Source organism: Marmota marmota, unplaced genomic scaffold (assembly GCF_001458135.2).
Source record: "Marmota marmota marmota unplaced genomic scaffold, marMar, whole genome shotgun sequence".
Lineage (NCBI taxonomy): Eukaryota > Metazoa > Chordata > Mammalia > Rodentia > Sciuridae > Marmota > Marmota marmota.
Genome location: NW_026000026.1, coordinates 24,149,026 through 24,169,081, shown reverse-complemented (window position 1 = coordinate 24,169,081; position 20,056 = coordinate 24,149,026). Strand labels below are relative to the sequence as shown.

The following is a 20,056-nucleotide window of genomic DNA, read 5'->3' as shown; positions in this document are numbered from 1 at the left end:
CTTTTTGTTGTTGTTCTTTTAAGAATGTGTGGTGAGCCTGGCAAAGTGGCACATGCCTATAGTCCCAGCAGCTCAGGAGGTTGAGGCAAGAGGACTGAAAGTTCAAAGCCATCCTCAGCAACTTAGTGAGGCCCTAAGCAACTGCGAGTCTCAACATAAAATATAAAAGGGCTGAGGATGTGGTTCAGTGATTGAGCACGCCTGATTCAATTTCTGATACTAAAGAAACAAAAGTTTGCAGTGAGCCAGGCTCAGTGGCATGTGCCTATAATATAGCCCAATTACTTGGGAGGGCCAAGGCAGGAGGATCAAAAGTTGGAGCCTAGCCTGGCAACTTAGTAAGACTTAAGATTGAAAGTAAAACCAGGCATTGTGTCACACACATGTAATCACATAGGATCAGGAGTTTGAGACAGGATGATTTCCATTTTGAGGTCAGCCTCAGCAACTTTGTGGACCCTGTCTCCAAAAAATAACAATAAAATAAAAAGGATTGAGCATGTGGCTCAGTGGTAAATTGCCCTGGATTCAGGGATGGGGTGGAAGGTGGGCAATGGGGAATGAGTTTGCAGTGGAATTTGCTAGGGGCTATATGGCATGAAATATTGCAAAAGATAAAGTATATAGAAGCAGATAGTAGAAATTAGTTGTCTTCTGTTATGCTGGATATTTAAGAGATTTATAAAACCGTGAAACAGAACACTCAGCACATTTCTCTCAGAAAATTTTTTATTTTTAAAATGTTATAAAATATGTAATGGATTATTTTGAAATAGGTCAAAACTTTTTTTTTTTTTTTTTTTTTTTTTTTTTTTNCGCTGATGCCTGGCTCTGCACTTCTGTTTTAACACATTATTCTGTTACCATTATTTACCTGACAGTCTGTTTCATTATACATAAAAGTATTATTGAGGACAGAAACAGCTTTGCATATTCTTTTAAAATGTACTTTACAAAATTTGAATGAATAAATGAAAGAGAACACAACCAGAAGAAATTAACAAAGGCCTTCGTGGTCTGTAAATTGAGTCTTTCAATTTTGGCTTCCTTTTAGTAAGCAATGGTATCAACCATTCTCCTCCTACCTTGAATGGCGCTCCATCACCACCACAGAGATTCAGCAATGGTCCTGCCTCTTCCACTTCATCTGCGCTAACAAATCAGCAGTTACCAGCCACTTGTGGAGCTCGGCAACTCAGCAAGTTGAAACGCTTTCTCACCACTCTGCAACAGTTTGGCAATGATATCTCGCCTGAGATTGGGGAGAAAGTTCGGACTCTCGTTCTAGCACTGGTGGTAAGTATAGCATCTCTGTGCCCTGAGTGTGTGGGTCACATCCATAGCCAGCAGAGAAGTTGTAGATTTTTATAATTTATATAAAGCTGTTGAATTATAGCTTCATGATGGTAAGGTTTATAAAAGTAACAAAGTCAGTAATGCTTACCTTGTTGGTTAAAGTGTTGATTTAATTCTAATAAGCTTAGGATTTGGCTTAAAACTGGTTTCAGCAGACCTGCTGAGGTTAATACAAGGTTTTTTTGTGATTTAATATATTCAGTCCCTAGTGCATTGTTTCCAAACCAAAGAGAGTAGAGAAGTATCAAGTTTAATTTTTAGAATAATGGTTTGTAAAATTGTAAGTTTCATCATTTAAATAAATAGTATCAAAGGATTACATTGTTCAGCTCATCATGCATACAGTTTCTTTAGGATTTTTAAGGTACACATATTTTTCTTTCTACACTGAACATGGTGAGCCTGTATTGTAAAATACTGCTTTTCTGAAATCACTAGCTGGATGAGGTTTGACTCTCTGAGTTTATAAGGGAAATGCTACCAGTTTTCAGTATATATCAGATAGATACTTCAGAATTTATCTCAAGAAAAGTGTTCTGTGCTCCTTCCTGCATATTAGTATGTATGTGATAAAGAGAAAATGAAGGTCTGGCGCTGATGCCTGGCTCTGCACTTCTATTTTAACACATTATTCTGTTACCATTATTTACCTGACAGTCACATTATTTACCTTCATGTCACATTTCTCAGAGTATAATTCAGAATCCTTTCTGGTGGTCCAAAAGGTCAGAATTATTTTCATAGCCATATTAAGTTATTTATTTGCCTTTTTGTTGTTGTTCTTTTAAGAATGTGTGGTGAGCCTGGCAAAGTGGCACATGCCTATAGTCCCAGCAGCTCAGGAGGTTGAGGCAAGAGGACTGAAAGTTCAAAGCCATCCTCAGCAACTTAGTGAGGCCCTAAGCAACTGCGAGTCTCAACATAAAATATAAAAGGGCTGAGGATGTGGTTCAGTGATTGAGCACGCCTGATTCAATTTCTGATACTAAAGAAACAAAAGTTTGCAGTGAGCCAGGCTCAGTGGCATGTGCCTATAATATAGCCCAATTACTTGGGAGGGCCAAGGCAGGAGGATCAAAAGTTGGAGCCTAGCCTGGCAACTTAGTAAGACTTAAGATTGAAAGTAAAACCAGGCATTGTGTCACACACATGTAATCACATAGGATCAGGAGTTTGAGACAGGATGATTTCCATTTTGAGGTCAGCCTCAGCAACTTTGTGGACCCTGTCTCCAAAAAATAACAATAAAATAAAAAGGATTGAGCATGTGGCTCAGTGGTAAATTGCCCTGGATTCAGGGATGGGGTGGAAGGTGGGCAATGGGGAATGAGTTTGCAGTGGAATTTGCTAGGGGCTATATGGCATGAAATATTGCAAAAGATAAAGTATATAGAAGCAGATAGTAGAAATTAGTTGTCTTCTGTTATGCTGGATATTTAAGAGATTTATAAAACCGTGAAACAGAACACTCAGCACATTTCTCTCAGAAAATTTTTTATTTTTAAAATGTTATAAAATATGTAATGGATTATTTTGAAATAGGTCAAAAATTTTTTTTTTTTTTTTTTTTTTTTTTTTTGTACCAGGGATTGAACCTGGGGTACTTAATCACTGAGCCACATCCTCAGCCAGTTTTTATATTTTGAGACAGGGCTTGAACTCAAAAATCTCCTGCCTCAGCCTCCCAAGCTACTGGGATTACAGGTATGCACCACCATGCCTGGCTCTAAAACCTCAGTTTTAATTTCTAAATTGGTGTGAATATCAATAGATGTAATTCACATAAATTATAGGGATTCTGAGACTAAAAGGTTTAAGAACTGACTCCTTAATAGATTTCTTTTTTTTAATTTATTTATTTTAATTAGGTATATATGACAGCAGAATGCATTTTGATTCATTGTCCACAATTGAAGCACAACTTTTCATGTCTCTGGTTGTACATGATGTAGCATTGCACCATATATGCATACATGAACCTAGGGTAATGATGTCCATCTCATTCCACCATTTTTCCTGCCCCCATGTATGCTCCCTACCTCTCCCTCCCTTTTTCCAAAGTTCCTTCATCTCCCCCACCCCCCATCCTTTATGAATCTGCATTCAATTATCAGAACATTTCAGCCTTTGGTTTTTTTGGGATTAGCTTACTTCACTTAGCATGATATTCTCCAATTCCATCCATTCACCTGCAAATACCATAATCTTACTCTCTTTTAATGCTGGGTAATATTCCATTGTGTATATATACCAGTTTCTTTATCCATTCATCTATTGAAGGGCATCTAGGTTGGCTCTACAGTTTAGCTATTGTGAATTGAGCTGCTATGAACATTGATGTGGCTACACATTATTATAGTATGCTGATTTTCAGTCCTTTGGGTATAGACTGAGGAGGGGGGAGAGCTGGGTCAAATGGTGGTTTCATTCCAAGTTTTCTAAGAACTCTCCATACTGCTTTCTATATTGGTTACACCAATTTGCAGTCCCACCAGCAATGTATGAGTGTACCTTTTCCCCCACATCCTTGACAACACTAATTGTTGTCTGTATTCTTGATAACTGCTGTTCTGACTGGAGTGATTTGAAATCTTAGAGTAGCTTTGATTTACATTTCTCTAATTATTAGAGATGTTGAACGTTTTTTTTCATATATTTGTTGATTGAATGTATATCTTCTGAGAAGTGTCTGTTCAGCTCATTAGCCCATTTATTGATTGGATTTTTTTTTTCTTTTTTGGTGGTAAGTTTGAGTTCTTTGTATATCCTGGAGATTAATGCTCTATCTGATATGCATGTGGCAAAAATATGTTCCCAAAATGTAGGCTTTCTATTCACCTCATTGATAGTTTCTTTTGCTGAGAAGAAGATTTTTAGTTTGAGTCCATCCCATTTATTAATTCTTTTTTTTTTTTTTTGTACCAGGGATTGAACTCAGGAGCACTCAGCCACATCCCCAGCCCTTTTTTGAATTTTATTTAGAGACAGGATCTCACTGACTTACTTAGTGCCTTGCTTTTTGCTGAGGCTGGCTTTGAACTAATGATCCTCCTGCCTCAGCCTCCTGAGCCGCTGGGATTATAGGTGTGCACCACTGCGTCTGGCTAATTTTTTATTTTAACTCTTATGCTTTAGGAGTCTTATTAAGGAAGTTGGGGCCTAATTGGATGTGATGAAGATTTGGGCTTACTTTTTCCTCTGTTAGGCACAGGGTCTCTGGACTAATTCCTAGGTCCTTAATCGACTTTGAGTTGAGTTTTGTTGCATGGTGAGAGATAGGGTTTTTTTTTTTTTTCATTTTGCTGCGTATGGATTTCCAATTCTCCCAGCATAATTTGTTGAAGAGGCTATCTTTTCTCCAATGTATGTTTATGGCACCTTTGTCTAGTATGAGATAACTATATTTCTGTGGGTTTGTCACTGTGTCTTCTATTCTGTATCATTCATTGGTCTACATGTCTGTTTTGGTGCCAATATCATGCTGTTTTGTTACTATAAGCTTTGTAGTATAGTTTAATGTCTAGTATTCTGATGCCTCTTGCTTTATTGTTCTTGCTAAGGATTGCTTTGTCTATTTTGGGTCTCTTATTTTTACAAATGAATTTCATGATTGCTTTTTCTATTTCTATAAGGAATGATGAATCTGTTTGGCGCTTTGGGTAGTATGCGCATTTTGACAATATTAATTTTGCCTATCAAAGAGCATGTGAGATCTTTCCATCTCCTAAGGTCTTCTTCAATTTCTTTCTTTAGCATCCTGTAGTTTTCATTGTAGAGGTCTTCCTTCATCTCTTTTGTTAAGTTCGTTCCCAATTTTTCCTAATTTCTTTTTTAGAGGATTCATCACTGATGTATAGAAATGCATTTGACTTATGGGTATTGATTTTATATCCTGTTACTTTGCTGAATTCATTAATTAATTCTAGAAGTTGTCTGGTGGAGTTTCCTAAGAAGATTTCTAAGTCTAATATTCAAGAAACAACTTTATGAAAAACAAATGCAATAAATGACTTCCATCATTAATGACATAGAGACAGGGTCTTGCTAAGCTGCTTAGGGCCTCTCTCAGTTGCTGAGGCTGGCCTTGATCTTGTGATCCTCCTGCCTTAACCTACTGAGCCACTGGAATTACAGGCATGCACCACCATGCCCATCTAGAGTGATGATTTATTACAGGTATATAATAAGAATACATAGCCCGATCAAAAAGGAGAGTGACATGGCAGAGTCTGGATAAATCCATGTTTCATCTTCCTTTGTGCTCTCTCCCTCTCTTGAATAGTCATACAGAATGCATTCTCTTTCCAAAAGGGAGTATACAGCAGCATGTATACAGTGCTCCTGCCAAGGGAAGGCTATTAGAGAGTCTACTCAAGGCTTTATTGGGACCTGGTCACATAGACCCTCTATCCCTGGCACCTTCCAGAAGGAAAGTAGGTGTTTAGTATAAATCATATATGTTGTTAGCAGAAATGGTCTAGATACAGTGAGTGAGGACCTATCAGGATACCTCTATCAGGAAAAATCTGGGATTGTTTTTAAATTTGTCTTGGTGTGTATGTGTTTATAGTCTTTTTTTTTTTTCTTATTTTGTTTTTTGAAAAAAAAAAAAAAAACTATTGGTCAATTTTAGACTACTATAGAAAAGTCTTATTGGATCTAGACTATTGTACTTTGTCTTGAATGCCAAAGTTGAAAATAGAGCAGACATCAAGATGTTATGCAATTCCAGCAGCAAATTACTTTAATAGAGTCTGTGCTTAAAGATAATTTCAAGCTGGGCATGGTGGCACATCGGTGTAATCCTAGCAGCTTCAGAAATTGAGGCAGAAGGACCTTAAATTCAAGGCCAGTCATAGCAGTTTAGCAAGGCTGTAAATAACTTAGCCAGACCCTGTCAAAATATTTTAAAAAGTCTGGGAATGCAGTATAGTGGTAAAGTACACCACATTTCAATCCCCATTAGCCCCCCCCCCCAAAAAAAAATCAAGAGTAAAAATTTTAATTGGCCAAAGCTCATTTACCAAAAAAAAGTGAGAGCCAAGATGGTCGCCAAGTTGTGATATGAATCTGTGCTTTATGTTAAGTGAGAACTCATGTCTACTCGATTCTGCCATGGGCCTCAGTTACAGGTCATCTGACTGGAAATTAGACCAACCTGATTTGACTGGTAGTCTCTGAATCACTTCAAAAGGAAGAATGCTTATATCAAACTCGAAGATAAAATTTCTGGAGAGCTCTTTGCTCAGGCCTCAGTGGAACAATATCTTGTTATTGCTGTGGAGTCAGTGACAAATTCTAACTGCGACTTTATTTTTGGTTTTTATACTGGGGGTTGAACTTCACCATCCAGCCATATCCCCAGCCCTATTTTGTATTTTGTTTAGAGATAGGGTCTCACTAAGTTTCTTAGTGCCTCACTGTTACTGAGGCTGGCTTTGAACTTGCAATTCTCTTGTCTCAGCTGCTACTTTGTAATTCAAATCCAGGATGGTACTGGGCATAGTCTGTTCAATTGTGTTGGATTCACAGATTCCGGAGATGCCTTTGACTTTAATGTCTCTTTGTAAGATCACTTCAAATAGGTAAAACAGGAATCTGAGATTTAGAAATCTCAGATGGACAGATCATCAAGTTGAGTGTTGGGAACATTACAACCACGAAAGGGGATCCTTCTACTCCCAGGACTACAGGAGCTGGAGGCCTAAGCTTATTTCCTCCTCCCCCTGGAGGCACAGTCACTGTTCCCCCACCATCCTCTTCAGTTGCCTTCAGTAATCATGGCACTACATGACCCATTCCAAAATCCAACCTTGGAGGTAGTGATTCGGATATCCCCTTAGATTTGGATTTTCCTGCACTTGTCACAACATGAGCACCAGCTCCAGTTTCTGCAAGCAATGACTTTTGCAGAGACTTTAGTACTGCATCCAGCTCTGTTCCAAACCAGGCACCACAACCATCCAACTGGATCCAGTTTTGAATAGCATTGGAAGACAGTAAGGACAAACTTGAAGAATAAAAATGGCTTTGAGGAAACCAATCTATGGGGGATGTTAGGAACCACTTCTGTCCCTGAAACCAAAATGAATGAGCAATCTTTTTCATAGCTTCTCCATTACATTCAAGCTGATTTATGTTTGTCTCCTATGTCATTACTTACTGTACAGCCAGAGAGTGTCTATGTTTTCCTGGTAATGACCAGTGCAGGAAAAAGTAGATCTTAACTGTACGTGTGGCTGGCTATACAGGGTTCAAACAACCACTGTCAAAATTTTTGAGGGGAAATAACCTCTAATCTGGAGAATTTTTCTTTATCTTTTAAATTCTTGAGCTGATTTCAGAATCTCCTCATGATCCTTGTGTGCCTGATTGTGAAACCCTATTTAACAATTTCAGGGGAGATAAAGCCTTGAAACTTTCTTTTCCACTACCCAAAAAAGACACTGAAAATGGACAGCCTGACCTCACTATTTACAAATTCAGAGTTTGATAAGGGTAGGTTTGGAGAAAGATGGGTGTCCTGTGTCTCTTCTATATATAGACTCCTTTAGGCTTGTTCTGTTCAATGAACAGCAGCGCTAGGTGCAGCTCCATCAATCTCTTGTGGGTTTACGTGTCTCTTCCTATGATAAGAGGGTGTATTGGTGGCACCAGTACTGTTCTTTTATTTATTTTTTTTTTAAATCGAGAGAGAGAGAGAAAGAATTTTAATTTTTATTTTTTAGTTCTCGGCGGACACAACATCTTTGTTTGTATGTGGTGCTGAGGATCGAACCCGGGCCGCACTCATGCCAGGCGAGCACACTACCGCTTGAGCCACATCCCAGCCCCTGTTCTTTTATTGAATAGTGCAACATCTTAGAACAATGGATATTTCTGTAGTGAAGGAAATATCACGGGGCTCTGCTTTCCAAGTTATATTCTAAGTGTTTAATTTTTTGCATCTCCATCTAGTTGCTACATTTGAAGCACGGCATTAATTTATATTCACCCCTTTATTTGACCTAATTTGAAGAATTGGCTCTTAACCTGATCTGTAGAACAGAGAGGTTTAAAAACATTCCATCTCACTGCCTTGCTGCCTGGATATCTGACTGTTGGGAAAAGTATAAACGGCAGCCGCACCCCAGAGAAAAACCCCAACATGGCGCCTAAGGACCTCTTCTTCCTACCTTCTTCTTTTCTGCAGTGGCGCGAAAAGTTCCCACTCAGGCGCCAAAGGCGCCAAATTCAAATCTCACTGGCGGGGAACCTTAGCCCCAATAAGAACTAATTCCTGGGCTCCCGAGCTGATATCTGGAAGAACTTGCCAATAAATGTGTGGCCTGCCATTTATCTAAGCCCTACCATCTCCCCCTTAGTTATATATAAGCACACAGCCTTTTGCAATAAAATTGGAATTCTCCCGGCGAAGTGTCTTTGCGTGGAGAATTCTTTCACTGACTCCTTTCCATACATTTATTTTCCAATCCATATAGCTCTTCAGTAGAAAGCCGCTATTACATATATTGTCATTTATGAAGGAAGTTGGAGAATCACAGCTTTATGTGGGATAAGTTTTGTTTTAGACTTTGATACCTGCCAGCTAGGGTATCTTAATAGCAAGTTGCTCTCCCATCACTTTTCCTTCTCTCTGTCCTGCTGTTCCTTTCACCATGCTATGAGGACAGTTCACCACCTCTAGATGAATGGGCACCACTTTGTTAGTTAATAGGCAATTTTGAGAATGAAATGGGAGGATATAATTTCTTCCCTAGCACCTATTTGGGTATGAACCTTCTGGCTGAAGAGGGATTCTTATATTTGGCTTCAAAATACATTTTTTTTTTTCTCCTGGGTTTCATTCTTAAATTTTTCTAACTTTGGGTCCATATTTATCATTCCTCTCCATATAGGAAGCCCTTTTCTTACAGAGCCATGGTAGGACACTTTAAAATCCCAGTAGAAAACACTAAAAGGAAGTCTGTAAAATCACTAGTGATTAACTCCTGGGAACCTATTTTCTCAATCTTCCTTTGTGTTGTGTTCTTTGTATTCTCAAAATAATAACATATTATGTATTTGAATTGCTGAAAAATTGAAAATGAAGTTTAAGACATATGTATATAGGGCTGGGGTTGTGGCTCAGCCGTGGAGTGCTCGCCTAGCACATGCGAGGCCCTGGGTTCGATCCTCAGGACCACATAAAAATAAATAAATAAAATAAAGGTATTGTGTCCAACTACAAATAAAAAATAAAAAACATTTTTTTAAAAAAGATATATGTATATAAAGCTGTATTGGTGCAATGGTGATAATTAAAAATATGGATGGCTGGGGTTGTGGCTCATTGGTAGAGTGCTCACCTAGCATGCATGGGGCACTCACTGGGTTTAATCCTCAGCACCACATAAAAAATAAAGATATTGTGTCCACCTAAAATTAAAAAATAAATATTTTTTAAAATATGGGAAAAAAAAAACAGTGAATCTCTTTCTGATTATAAAAAGGCTATGTAGCATCAAACAGACCATAGGTAAAGGTGTAGGGGTCAGGAATCCAGTCAGAAAAGCTGGTTAACTGTGTCCATGGACCTTGCAGGGAAGAGAGGAAGGGGGTGAATGCAAGAGCAGTAATTCCAGAAAGATTGCAGTGGTGCGGGGAGGACCCTGCAGGAGGACAACAGCAATCTTTCCTTTGTAGATGACAAGGAGCCCTCACTCAGCTGCAAGCTCTGGAGGCTTGATATGGAGCTGGGGATTAAGGAGTTCCCAGAGAATATCACAAGAATGCATCACAACACTCTTCAGTGCACTCAAAGCAGTCCTAGGACTGCTTGACATTGGTGCCACATGTGTCCTTCAGCCATTCCCAGAAGAGGTCATCTTTCTTTAGCACCAAAAACTGACCAAGAATGACATATGCCTTGTCAAAGCCGCTTTCCTCCAGTTTCTTGCCCAGGACTTCACCAGTCCCAGCCAGTTTCCCTGAAGCCAGATTTAAAGTTAGGTAGTGCAGTTAAAGATCCAAAATGGAGCCCATGTTTAGAATGAATTCCAGGAAAAGTTGAACAACTCTTGGAATGTTAATGAGGTCCCCTAAAAGCCCAGAGCCCATCCCAAAGAAATGTTAATGAAGATTACTTGTTTGCCCCACCTGTGCCCCACCCTTTGGGCCTTCCCTACATTCCATCAATGAAAGAACTAAAAAAGGGGAAACTACCACACTTCCTTGGATTCCATCTCTTGGGACCCCTTCTTCCTCCGGGAGAATCTTTTCTGCTGTCCTTTAATAAGCTTCTATTTTCCACTCTGATCTTGCCTCGTTGTGCTTCTCTGGTGTTATACTTCAACATTGGGGAAGCAAGGATTCGTCACCGATCAACAGCGGTAACATCCCTACTGGCTTTTTCCCATAGGGACTTTAGGTGCTTTGGAGAGGTTCTCTCTCTTTTTTTTTTTTTTTGGTACTTGTCTATGGACAGAATGCTTTATTTAATTTTCTTTATTTTTATGTGGTGCTAAGGATTGAACCCAGTGCCTCACACATGCCAGGAAAGTGCTCTGCCATGGAGCTATATCCCCATCCCAGGTTGTCCTCTGAATGCAGCCTTAACACGCAGCTCCAGCTCCTGTAATGGCTGCTCTCCAAAGTATAGCTTCTTTTTAAAAAATATGGGGAAGTGCTAGATTAATAAAAACCAATCAATCAGTGATGCTTTGCCTTTTGGAGTTGTTCTGATAGCACACAGGGCACTTCAAGGTAGAATGTACCTATTGCTCTTATTTTTCTTTTCCTTTAAAAACATTGAGAAAGTTATACCCAGGAGGTATGTTGAGCCTATGAAAAAAATGAACTTCAGGGCTAGGAATGTAGCTCACTGGTAGAATTCTTGCACAGCGTGTGTGAATCCTTGCCTTAAAAAGGGAATTTTTAGTGGGTTGCAGTGGTGCACACCTGTAATCCCAGTAGTTTGGGAGGCTGAGGCAGGAGGACCAGAAGTTCAAAGCCAGCCTTAGCTATTTAGCAAGGTCCTAAGCAACTCAACAAGACCCTGTCTCTAAATAAAATATAAAAAGGACTGGAGATTTTGCTCTATGGTTAAGTCCCCCTGAGTTCAATCCTCAGTACCAAAAAAGGGAACTTTTCAAAAAGTTTGATACTAGGTTGTTAATTCAGGAAGAACTGTATACTTGATTCTGTGGAACTGAGAAGACTTCAGTGAACCCCCTCAAGATGAGGGGACCTGAGGGCCTCTTTTCATGGGTTGTGAGGAATTAAGTGCCTATTCTTTCCCAGAAGGAAGAATTTAGATTTGGGGGTTGTAGAATTTCTGCCATTAATAAAACAGCATTTTGTGATCAATATACACAATGGCATGTTCCTTGGCCATAAAGAAGAATGAAATTAGGGCAAATGCCCGTAAATGGGTGGAACTGGAGGCTATCATGCCAGGAAATAAGCTAATCCCCAAAAAGCAAAATCCAAATGTTCTCTCTGATATGCAGATGCTGACTCACAATGGGAGGGCGGGGTTCCACCTGATTAGACTAGGGGCAGGTGGGAATGGGAAAGACAGTGGAATGAATTGGAGCACAACCAGTGTAACTTCATATCATATATAACCACAGGAATGGGAATTTGTACCCCATGTATGTATGATATGTGAAAATACATTTTACTGTCCTATATAATTAAAAAGAACAAATTTTAAAAATGCTCAAAAAACAGAAAGAAAGAAAACAGCATTTTGTCCGGACACAGTGAGGCATATCTGTAACCCCAGCAGCTCAGGAGGCTGACATATGAGGATTGCCAGTTCAAGACCAGCATCAGCAAGTTAGTAAGACCCTAAACAAGGCTGTCTCAAAACAAACAAACAAAAAAACAAAAAGGGCTGGGGATGTGGCTCTCAGTGGTAAAGCATTCCTGGGTTAAATATCTAGTAACCAGTGGGGTGGGCGTGGGGAAACAGTATTGAGTCAACCTTTGAGTAAGATTAGAGTTCTTAAGTTCTGTATGATTTAAAAGGGTTCAGCACTGAGTCAGTGTTGGAAGTTGAATTTATTCCTTTTCAGAACTCAACAGTGACAATTGAAGAATTCCATTGCAAGCTCCAAGAGGCTACAAACTTTCCTCTTCGTCCTTTTGTGATTCCATTCCTCAAGGTAATTCTATGAGAACCACTGAATGTAATTGTTTTCTTCAACATTTCCACAAGATCCAGGGATCCCTGTTATGTGATCTAAATCAGGGTGGGTTGCCACATTTTCATATCAATGTTTTATTGGGGGCTGGTAGAGAGGTGTAAATGCAGTTTTCCAAATACATTAGCCTCATGCTTGATGAAATGAGAATTTTAATAGCCTTGTGTTGTAATCTTTGTGCAGTCACTGTTGATAATACACAGAAGGGGCAAGTAGAGACAGGAGGAGGAGGTGAGTGGGGTTAATGAAGACCTAAGAAATTACTGGCCAGTAAATCTTTAGGGTGTGGCGGAGGTAGAAAAGTGTATTATCTGAGAGGACGTATTTTGATCTTATGCTAAGGTCTGTAGGAAGTGAGAAGGCAATGTTTGTGTCTCCCCAAGCTCCAATTAGTCTAGTCTTTATTAGTATCCTCTGAAACTATTTCCTGGATCATAACTTTTGGTGACACTTCTAAAAATCAGTTTTCCTGTTAAGTGAGGCAGTGTATATTTATATGGAATCATGGCCCTTTCATAAAGATTTTTTATTTTGAAATAATTTCGTGCTTTCAGATAAAGTACAAAATAGTACAATAAAATTCCTGTATTGCCTTCACCCAGATTCTACACTAAAGTTAACATTTTACTACAGTTGTATTATCAATATGTATTTCTTTAGAAATGCTTGATACATCTAAATGCAATTATCAGGGGCGAGGATTGTGGCTCAGCTGTAGAGTGCTCGCCTAGCACACACAGGGCCCTGGGTTTGATCCTCAGCACCACATAAAAATAAATAAATAAATGCAATTATCAGATCAGATATTTATAATATACTGTTACCTGATCTGTAGAACTTATTTATGTTTCACCAATGTCTCACTAATGTTCTTTACAGCAAAAGAAAACTTTGTGGGGCCTAGAAGCATGATCCTGCATTGAATTCAGTGTCACATGTTACATTTATTTGCCTTTCTAGTCCACTGGAACAGTTTCTCAGCTTTTCATGAACTTTACATTTTTTTTTTAAAGGTTTACATAGGTTACTTTATAGAATACTCCTTAATTTGTTTTGTTCTAACACTCTTTATGAGTAGAATCTGGTGATGATTTTGGAAAGCAAAGCCCATAGTGGATTATGACAAGCTATAGAAGAGCTAGGTAGTGATTTGACCCTTCGTTGGGTCAATGTCTGTCATATTTTCCCACCATAAAGTTACTGTTTTCTCCAATTTTATCATAATTTTCCAAAAATAGATAATATTATCATTCATAGGTAACAGTGAATGCATAGCAAAGATTTTATTTAGTTCATAGTTAAGGAAGGATTAAGATATCTCAAACAATTCAAAAGAGAATTAAAATAATAGAAACATTTATATATCAGAATTACTGATAGGGCCAGGTACCATGGCACATGCCTGTAATCCCATTGGCTCTGGAGGCTGAGGTAGGAGGATGGAGAGTTCCTATCCAGCCTGATCGATTTAGTTTCAGTCCAGCGCAGTTTAGCCAGACTCTTAAGAAACTTAGTGAGATACTGTATCTAAATAAAATATAAAAAGGTCTGGGGATGTGGCTCAGTGTTGAGTGCCCCTGGGTTCAATCCCTAGTACCCCCCCCCCAAAAAAAAAAATACTGATAGGATTTTGCAAACACAAGTAGAACTATCTTCTTTTCCAATGGGCAAGAGAAGTCAGTTAAACCTCCTCAGCCATAATTTGCATGTCCATAGGCAACAGTTACTTCCACCACTGTCAGTTATCTCTAAGTTAGAGTTGTAACTCAGAGGCAACCAAAGACTAGATAGAGTCACATACCAGTTTGTTGTAAACCAAGTTTAGTGAAATATGATCCAAATCTAGTACACCACATGGTTTTGTACAACTAAGAATGGCTTTTAAATATTTGCAGTTCATTTGATTATAGGAATTAGTAACTTGAACCCCAATTAAGCTAAATGTTATTCCATCTGTCTGGAGTCTCCATTCTTGTTAGTAGTAGATTGATAATTAATTACCCCCCCCCCTCAAAAAAAAAAAAACTGTTCAGCTGTATATTATGTTTTGTTTAGTACAATATATGGAAATTGTTTTCTTTTTATGAGTACCTATATTAATAGCTTTAATTTTGCCTCTTACCTCACAACGCCTAACACTAATACAAAGCTATATAAATATAACCCCTTTACTCTCTTTTATCTTACTTTCATTTCCCTAGAAAATGTTTCATTTTGTTTTTTGTGGTACTGCGAATTGAACCCAGGGCCCTGTGCATGCAAGGCAGGCACTCTACCAACTGAGCTGCATCCCCAGCCCCCCCAAAAATGTTACAGCTTCAAAAAAATGAGTTGTTATACAAAGTTGTATAGGAGAGCTAGATCTGCACTGATTTTAAAAACCTTCTGAACAGAGCATGGCAGACCTGCAGGAAAGTGCAGATCCATCCAAGGTGCACAAGCCTAGCTGCTGTGCTCAGAGCAGCTTGTGGTGCCTTTTTCGGACTTTAAACAGTGGTGCTACTTCTATCTTGATCTCCTTTCTGTATGTCAGAGCTGACAGTTTGCTATTTCCCCTAAGACTGTAAAGTCAAGAAAGATCTGTGAAATTTGTGTTAAAAAACAATTAGCATTTTAAAAAACTCACTAAAAGGTACTCATCACAAATATAAAGATCTGACATGGCTTTTTTCAGGTTTTTTTTTTTTTGTTTTTTGTTTTTAAGAGACAAACTCCCTTATTTTTTTTAATATTTATTTTTTAGTTATAGGTGGATACAAGATTTTTATGTTATTTTTATGTGGTGCTGAGGATCCAACCCAGTGCCACACGCATGGTAGGTGAGTGCGCTACCCTGAAGACCTTAAAAGAGCGTATTTTAGGGATACTGCTACATCGATGTTCATAGCAGCACAATTCACAATAGCTAGACTACCACTGAGCCACAACCACAGCCCTCCGTTAAATTTTTATAGTTGCAACAAGATTGGGGTTATAGAACAGACTTAGAACCTGTTTTTGGAAAACAGCACAAGGTAGGTGGTTATAGCAGCTTTTTGGCTAGTTTTTGGAGTTTTGTCAATTTATTTGTTTTAAAAGTCACTGATATTAACCCTCTCCTTCACTTGCTCAATCTATCCCTTAGAATAAAAGCGTTCTATTACAAGCTTAAGGTTGAATTATGTTTAAATTTGGGGAGAAATATAATTCTTTTCAATTTATTTAAATGAAATAAATGTGGAAAATGCTATTCTGTGTGAGTTCAAGGGAGGCGGGCAGCAACCAAAGGAGGCAGATTTTAAAAGGCCGCTGAAAGAGGCTTTACTGAGATGTCACTCAGGGGCGGAACACGATCAGACCAGCAGAGTGCACAGGAGAAGGGTCCCGGAGAAACCGCCTGGGAGGTCGACCGGACTGGGATTTTATGGGGCTTACAGCAGGAAGGGAGGGGCTTAGGACAGGAAAAGGTGTTTTTAGAGTTCCTTGTCCCGCTGGAGTTGGTCAGGGGAGCTGGCTGAACTCCAGGATTGGTCAGAAGATCCTGCTGATTGACAGGCGCTAGCCCCGAGATCCCCCTTACTGACAGGCCTTTCCATCAGCACCTGAAGAATGTTTCTTTCCAGCGCGGGCTGCTTTGTTCTCTTAAGTCACCTCCACCGACCTGGCATTCTGTGTATGAGGAATTTGAATTCTGAGTTTAAAGCTTAAGAGAAGGGCTGGGGATGTGGCTCAAGCGGTAGCGTGCGGCCCGGGTTCGATCCTCAGCACCACATACAAACAAAGGTGTTGTGTCCGCCAAAAACTAAAAAAAACAAATAAATATTTAAAAATTCTCTCTCTGTCTCTCACACACTCTCTCTTAAAAAAAAAAAAAAGTTTAAGAGAAGAAATATCTGTATGCAATTAATTCTCCTTTCACAGGCTACATCACTCCCAATTTTTTTTTTCAAAACCTCAGGTTCCAGTGGGTTGAGATGGCTCCAGAGGCTAAGGCAGGATAGCAAGTTCAAGGACAGCCTGAGCAAAATCCTGTCTCAAACAAAAAGAGGAGGAGGGGCAGGGGGATGTTGGTTGCTCAGTGGTAGAATGCCCCTGGGTTCAACCTCCAGTACCAACATCCTCACCTTACCCCACCCCCCAAAAAATAAATCCCTTATGTTCTAGAATAATTCCAGTTGCCAGAATTCAAAGGTAGCACTCTAGAGAACGTGAAGAGAAGGCTGAATAGTGCTATCAGAGATAGATGGACACTCAGAAGGGAGAAACTAGGGTTTGTAATGGTAGAGTTAATTTCTCCTATTCTTTTTTTTTTTTTTTAAGGTGGCAAAGCATTATCAATTTTTTTTTTTTTAATTTTAATATTTATTTTTTAGTATTTGGCGGACACAACATCTTTGTTTGTATGTGGTGCTGAGGATCGAACCCGGGCCGCACGCATGCCAGGCGAGCGCGCTACCGCTTGAGCCACATCCCCAGCCCCAATTTCTCCTATTCTTGTGTAGGCTATACCTGACCAAGGTCTTTCAAAAATTGTTTCAAAATTATTATGATCAACAAATTTTTATTGAACTTTTACCCTTGACTAGGCCACAAAAGTAAATGAGTCACAGTCCCTTCCTTGTAGGGGATTCATTTACATCTTTGGGGGCAAGAAACAAGTAGCAGTAATTCAAGTACTGCATAATAGACCACACTTCACTCACAAAAGAGGCTGATGAGAATCTGACTAAGAAGCAGAGAGCTTTTGTCTTGTGTTAACCTGCTTTGTGAAAGCTCTTTGAGGTGCTAATCCCTGTTGTGTAGGGCTCAGCACTGGGAAAATTGCCTCTTGTTTTCAAGGCCAACTTGCCCCTGCTGCAGCGAGAACTGCTGCACTGTGCTCGGGCTGCCAAGCAGACCCCGTCCCAGTACCTTGCTCAGCACGAACACCTTCTGCTCAACACCAGTATCGCGTCTCCTGCCGATTCTTCAGAGCTGCTCATGGAGGTTCATGGAAATGGAAAAAGACCCAGTCCAGAGAGGTGAGCAAAGAAAAGATCTATTATTCTTGCTCTCTGGAACCTCACTGACCTTCCTCTTTGATTTTGAACGAAAGAATTTAATTGCTGTGGTTGTAGATGGATAATGTCTTAGACTTTCTAAGGTTAGTTTTGCTTTGTCCCAGCAATTCTTCAGATGACTGTAGTCCACTGCTCCAGAAGCAGAAGAAACTCGTTTACTCCTATACCTTCACTCAGCAATCAACATAAAAGACTTCTTTGACCAAATGTGGATATTTCCCCCCATACATCAGGCAGGAATCAGTTCTGTAGAGGTTGTCCTTCAGTTCTGATGCTGTCTACCTGGAAATACTATGGCAGATTCTGTGGTTTGAAGGCTCAGACCCCTAAATTGCATGCTTCCTTCAGATGCTATTAAAACAAACCCCAGATTGTTTTACCAGTGTGTCTGACTAACTGGCTATATAAATTGGGTTTCGTATATCTGCTCCTCAAATTTTATTAATTAGCTCTAGTAGCTTACAGAACTTGGAAACTTTGGCATTTATTGGTTTATAATAAAGGATATTACACAGGCTATTAATAAAAACCAGCTACAAAGATGAATAGGACAAGATATGGGGGATAGAAAGTGGAATTTCCACACCCTATCCTGGTAAGTGCACCACCCTCCAGGATCTTCCCTGTTCTGTTGTTCTGACCCTGCCTATAATCCTAACTTCTCCAAGGCCGAATCCAGAGAATAACAAGTTCAAGGACAGCCTTTGCAACTTAGTGAGACCCTGTCTCAAAAAAAGTGGGGGTGGGTGCTGGAGTGTAACTCAGTGGTAGAGCACCCCTGGGTTAAATCCCTATTGTCATTCCCCCCCCAAAATGTTCTCCATCCATTGAATTTTTGTGGAGGTTTCATTACATAGGCATAATTGATGAAATCATTGGCCACTAGTATAAATTTGATCTTCAGTCTTTCTTCTTTCCCTAGAGGTTGGGGGTTGGGCAGAAAGTCCCAGCCATCTAAAGCTGCCTTGGTCCTTCCAGGGACCATCCCCCATGAGGAAGTTACCTTGGTGCTTCCTTCCATCAGTCATTAACATAGAAAAAGACACTTAACACTTTGAAGATTCCAAGGATTTTAGGAGTTTATGTGCCTGGAAACTGGATGAAGACCAAATATTTATTTCACAATATCCCAAGTAGTTTATCAAGGAAGCAATATTTTAACAACAATGGAAAATTGGTGACAGTTGAAGCTGAGTGATTGAAAATCCTATCAAGTAATAAGAGGATTAGTTATGTGTCCCCCCTTTTTTTAGTTGTTGATGGGCTTTTTAAAAAAATTTATGTGAGTGCTGAGAATCAAAGCCAGTACCTCCCGCCCAACACACACACACACACACACACACACACACAGTGCTCTACTACTGAGCTACAATTCCAGCCGGTATTGTTCTTAATAATCCACCTCCATAGGAACACATTTGACCTTAAAATATTCCTAAAACATACTTGAACTCATTACCTTCCATATTCCCCTCTCATAGAAAAATAATGTCATTTACTTGTTCTCTTCATGAGGATTATATGTTTCTGCCTGATTATGGATAGATTTGACCTCTTTTCATGCTGGAATAAATCAGCAATTTATAATAATAATACTATGCTTTGCCCCTAAAGACTATTCATTTTATGCCTCAAATCTTTCCTAAACTAGGCATGGTGGCATAGTTCTCAGCTTCTCCTAAGCTGAGGCAGAGGGATCATTTAAGCCCAGGAGTTTATCTAACTTGAGCAGCGTAGCAATACCCTTTTCATTACAATCTTCCTGCTTAAGAACATGCTGGCACAGTACATGTAGAGTAGTGCTCAGGAAATGTTTGCATGAACTCTTGTTGACATGCTCAGATATGCGCTTCTGTTTCTTCTACAGAAGGGAAGAGAGTAATTTTGAAAGAGATACTATTCCTCCTGAGCCTCCAGCCAAGAGAGTGTGTACCATCAGCCCTGCTCCTAGGCACAGTCCTGCCCTCACTGTGCCCCTTATGAATCCTGGGGGCCAGTTCCATCCTACTCCTCCACCTCTCCAGCACTATACATTAGAAGATATTGCAACTTCTCACCTATATCGGGAACCCAATAAGATGCTAGAACATCGAGAAGTTCGTGAGAGGCACCACAATCTTAGTAAGTATCCTAAACAGCATGTTGAGGGTCTAAATCTAGACAGAATCCTTGAATTTCTTTCCTACTCAGTAATAAAATCCAGTGCTATTGCTTCTTTTCAGTGATAAATTAAAGCAATAATATACATAAAAAAGAATATTACAATTATAGTTGATCTTATTAGAAGTTGAACTGGCTTCAAATATTGTTGCTATTCCATTATATGAAGGAAAACTGAAATTTGGCCCAGTGGCTCTTATCTTCAATCCCAGCTACTCAGGAGTCTGCAGCAGGAGGATCTCAAGTTTGAGGACCGCCTGTGCAAGTTAGCAAGACCCTGTCAAAAAATGAAAAAAAAAAAAAAAAAAAAAA

The 20,056-nt window shown here is 39.4% G+C and overlaps 1 protein-coding gene and 1 pseudogene across 5 annotated transcripts in view; both read left to right on the top strand.

Annotated features, from left to right (window-relative positions):
• The window catches only part of Cbfa2t2 (CBFA2/RUNX1 partner transcriptional co-repressor 2), a 147,397-nt gene that overhangs the window by 102,886 nt on the left and 24,455 nt on the right, over positions 1 to 20,056 (top strand). For 4 of the 5 annotated variants that reach the window (XM_048811105.1, XM_048811104.1, XM_048811107.1 and 1 more), the window contains exons 3-6: positions 1,055 to 1,296; positions 12,417 to 12,506; positions 17,364 to 17,545; positions 19,452 to 19,705. In XM_048811105.1, coding sequence (XP_048667062.1) covers positions 1,055 to 1,296; positions 12,417 to 12,506; positions 17,364 to 17,545; positions 19,452 to 19,705 — 768 coding nt within the window. The remainder of the gene's footprint in view (positions 1 to 1,054; positions 1,297 to 12,416; positions 12,507 to 17,363; positions 17,546 to 19,451; positions 19,706 to 20,056) is intronic. The other variant, XM_048811106.1, reaches the window with a different exon arrangement.
• Positions 5,199 to 9,504, top strand: LOC125619014 (annotated as a pseudogene).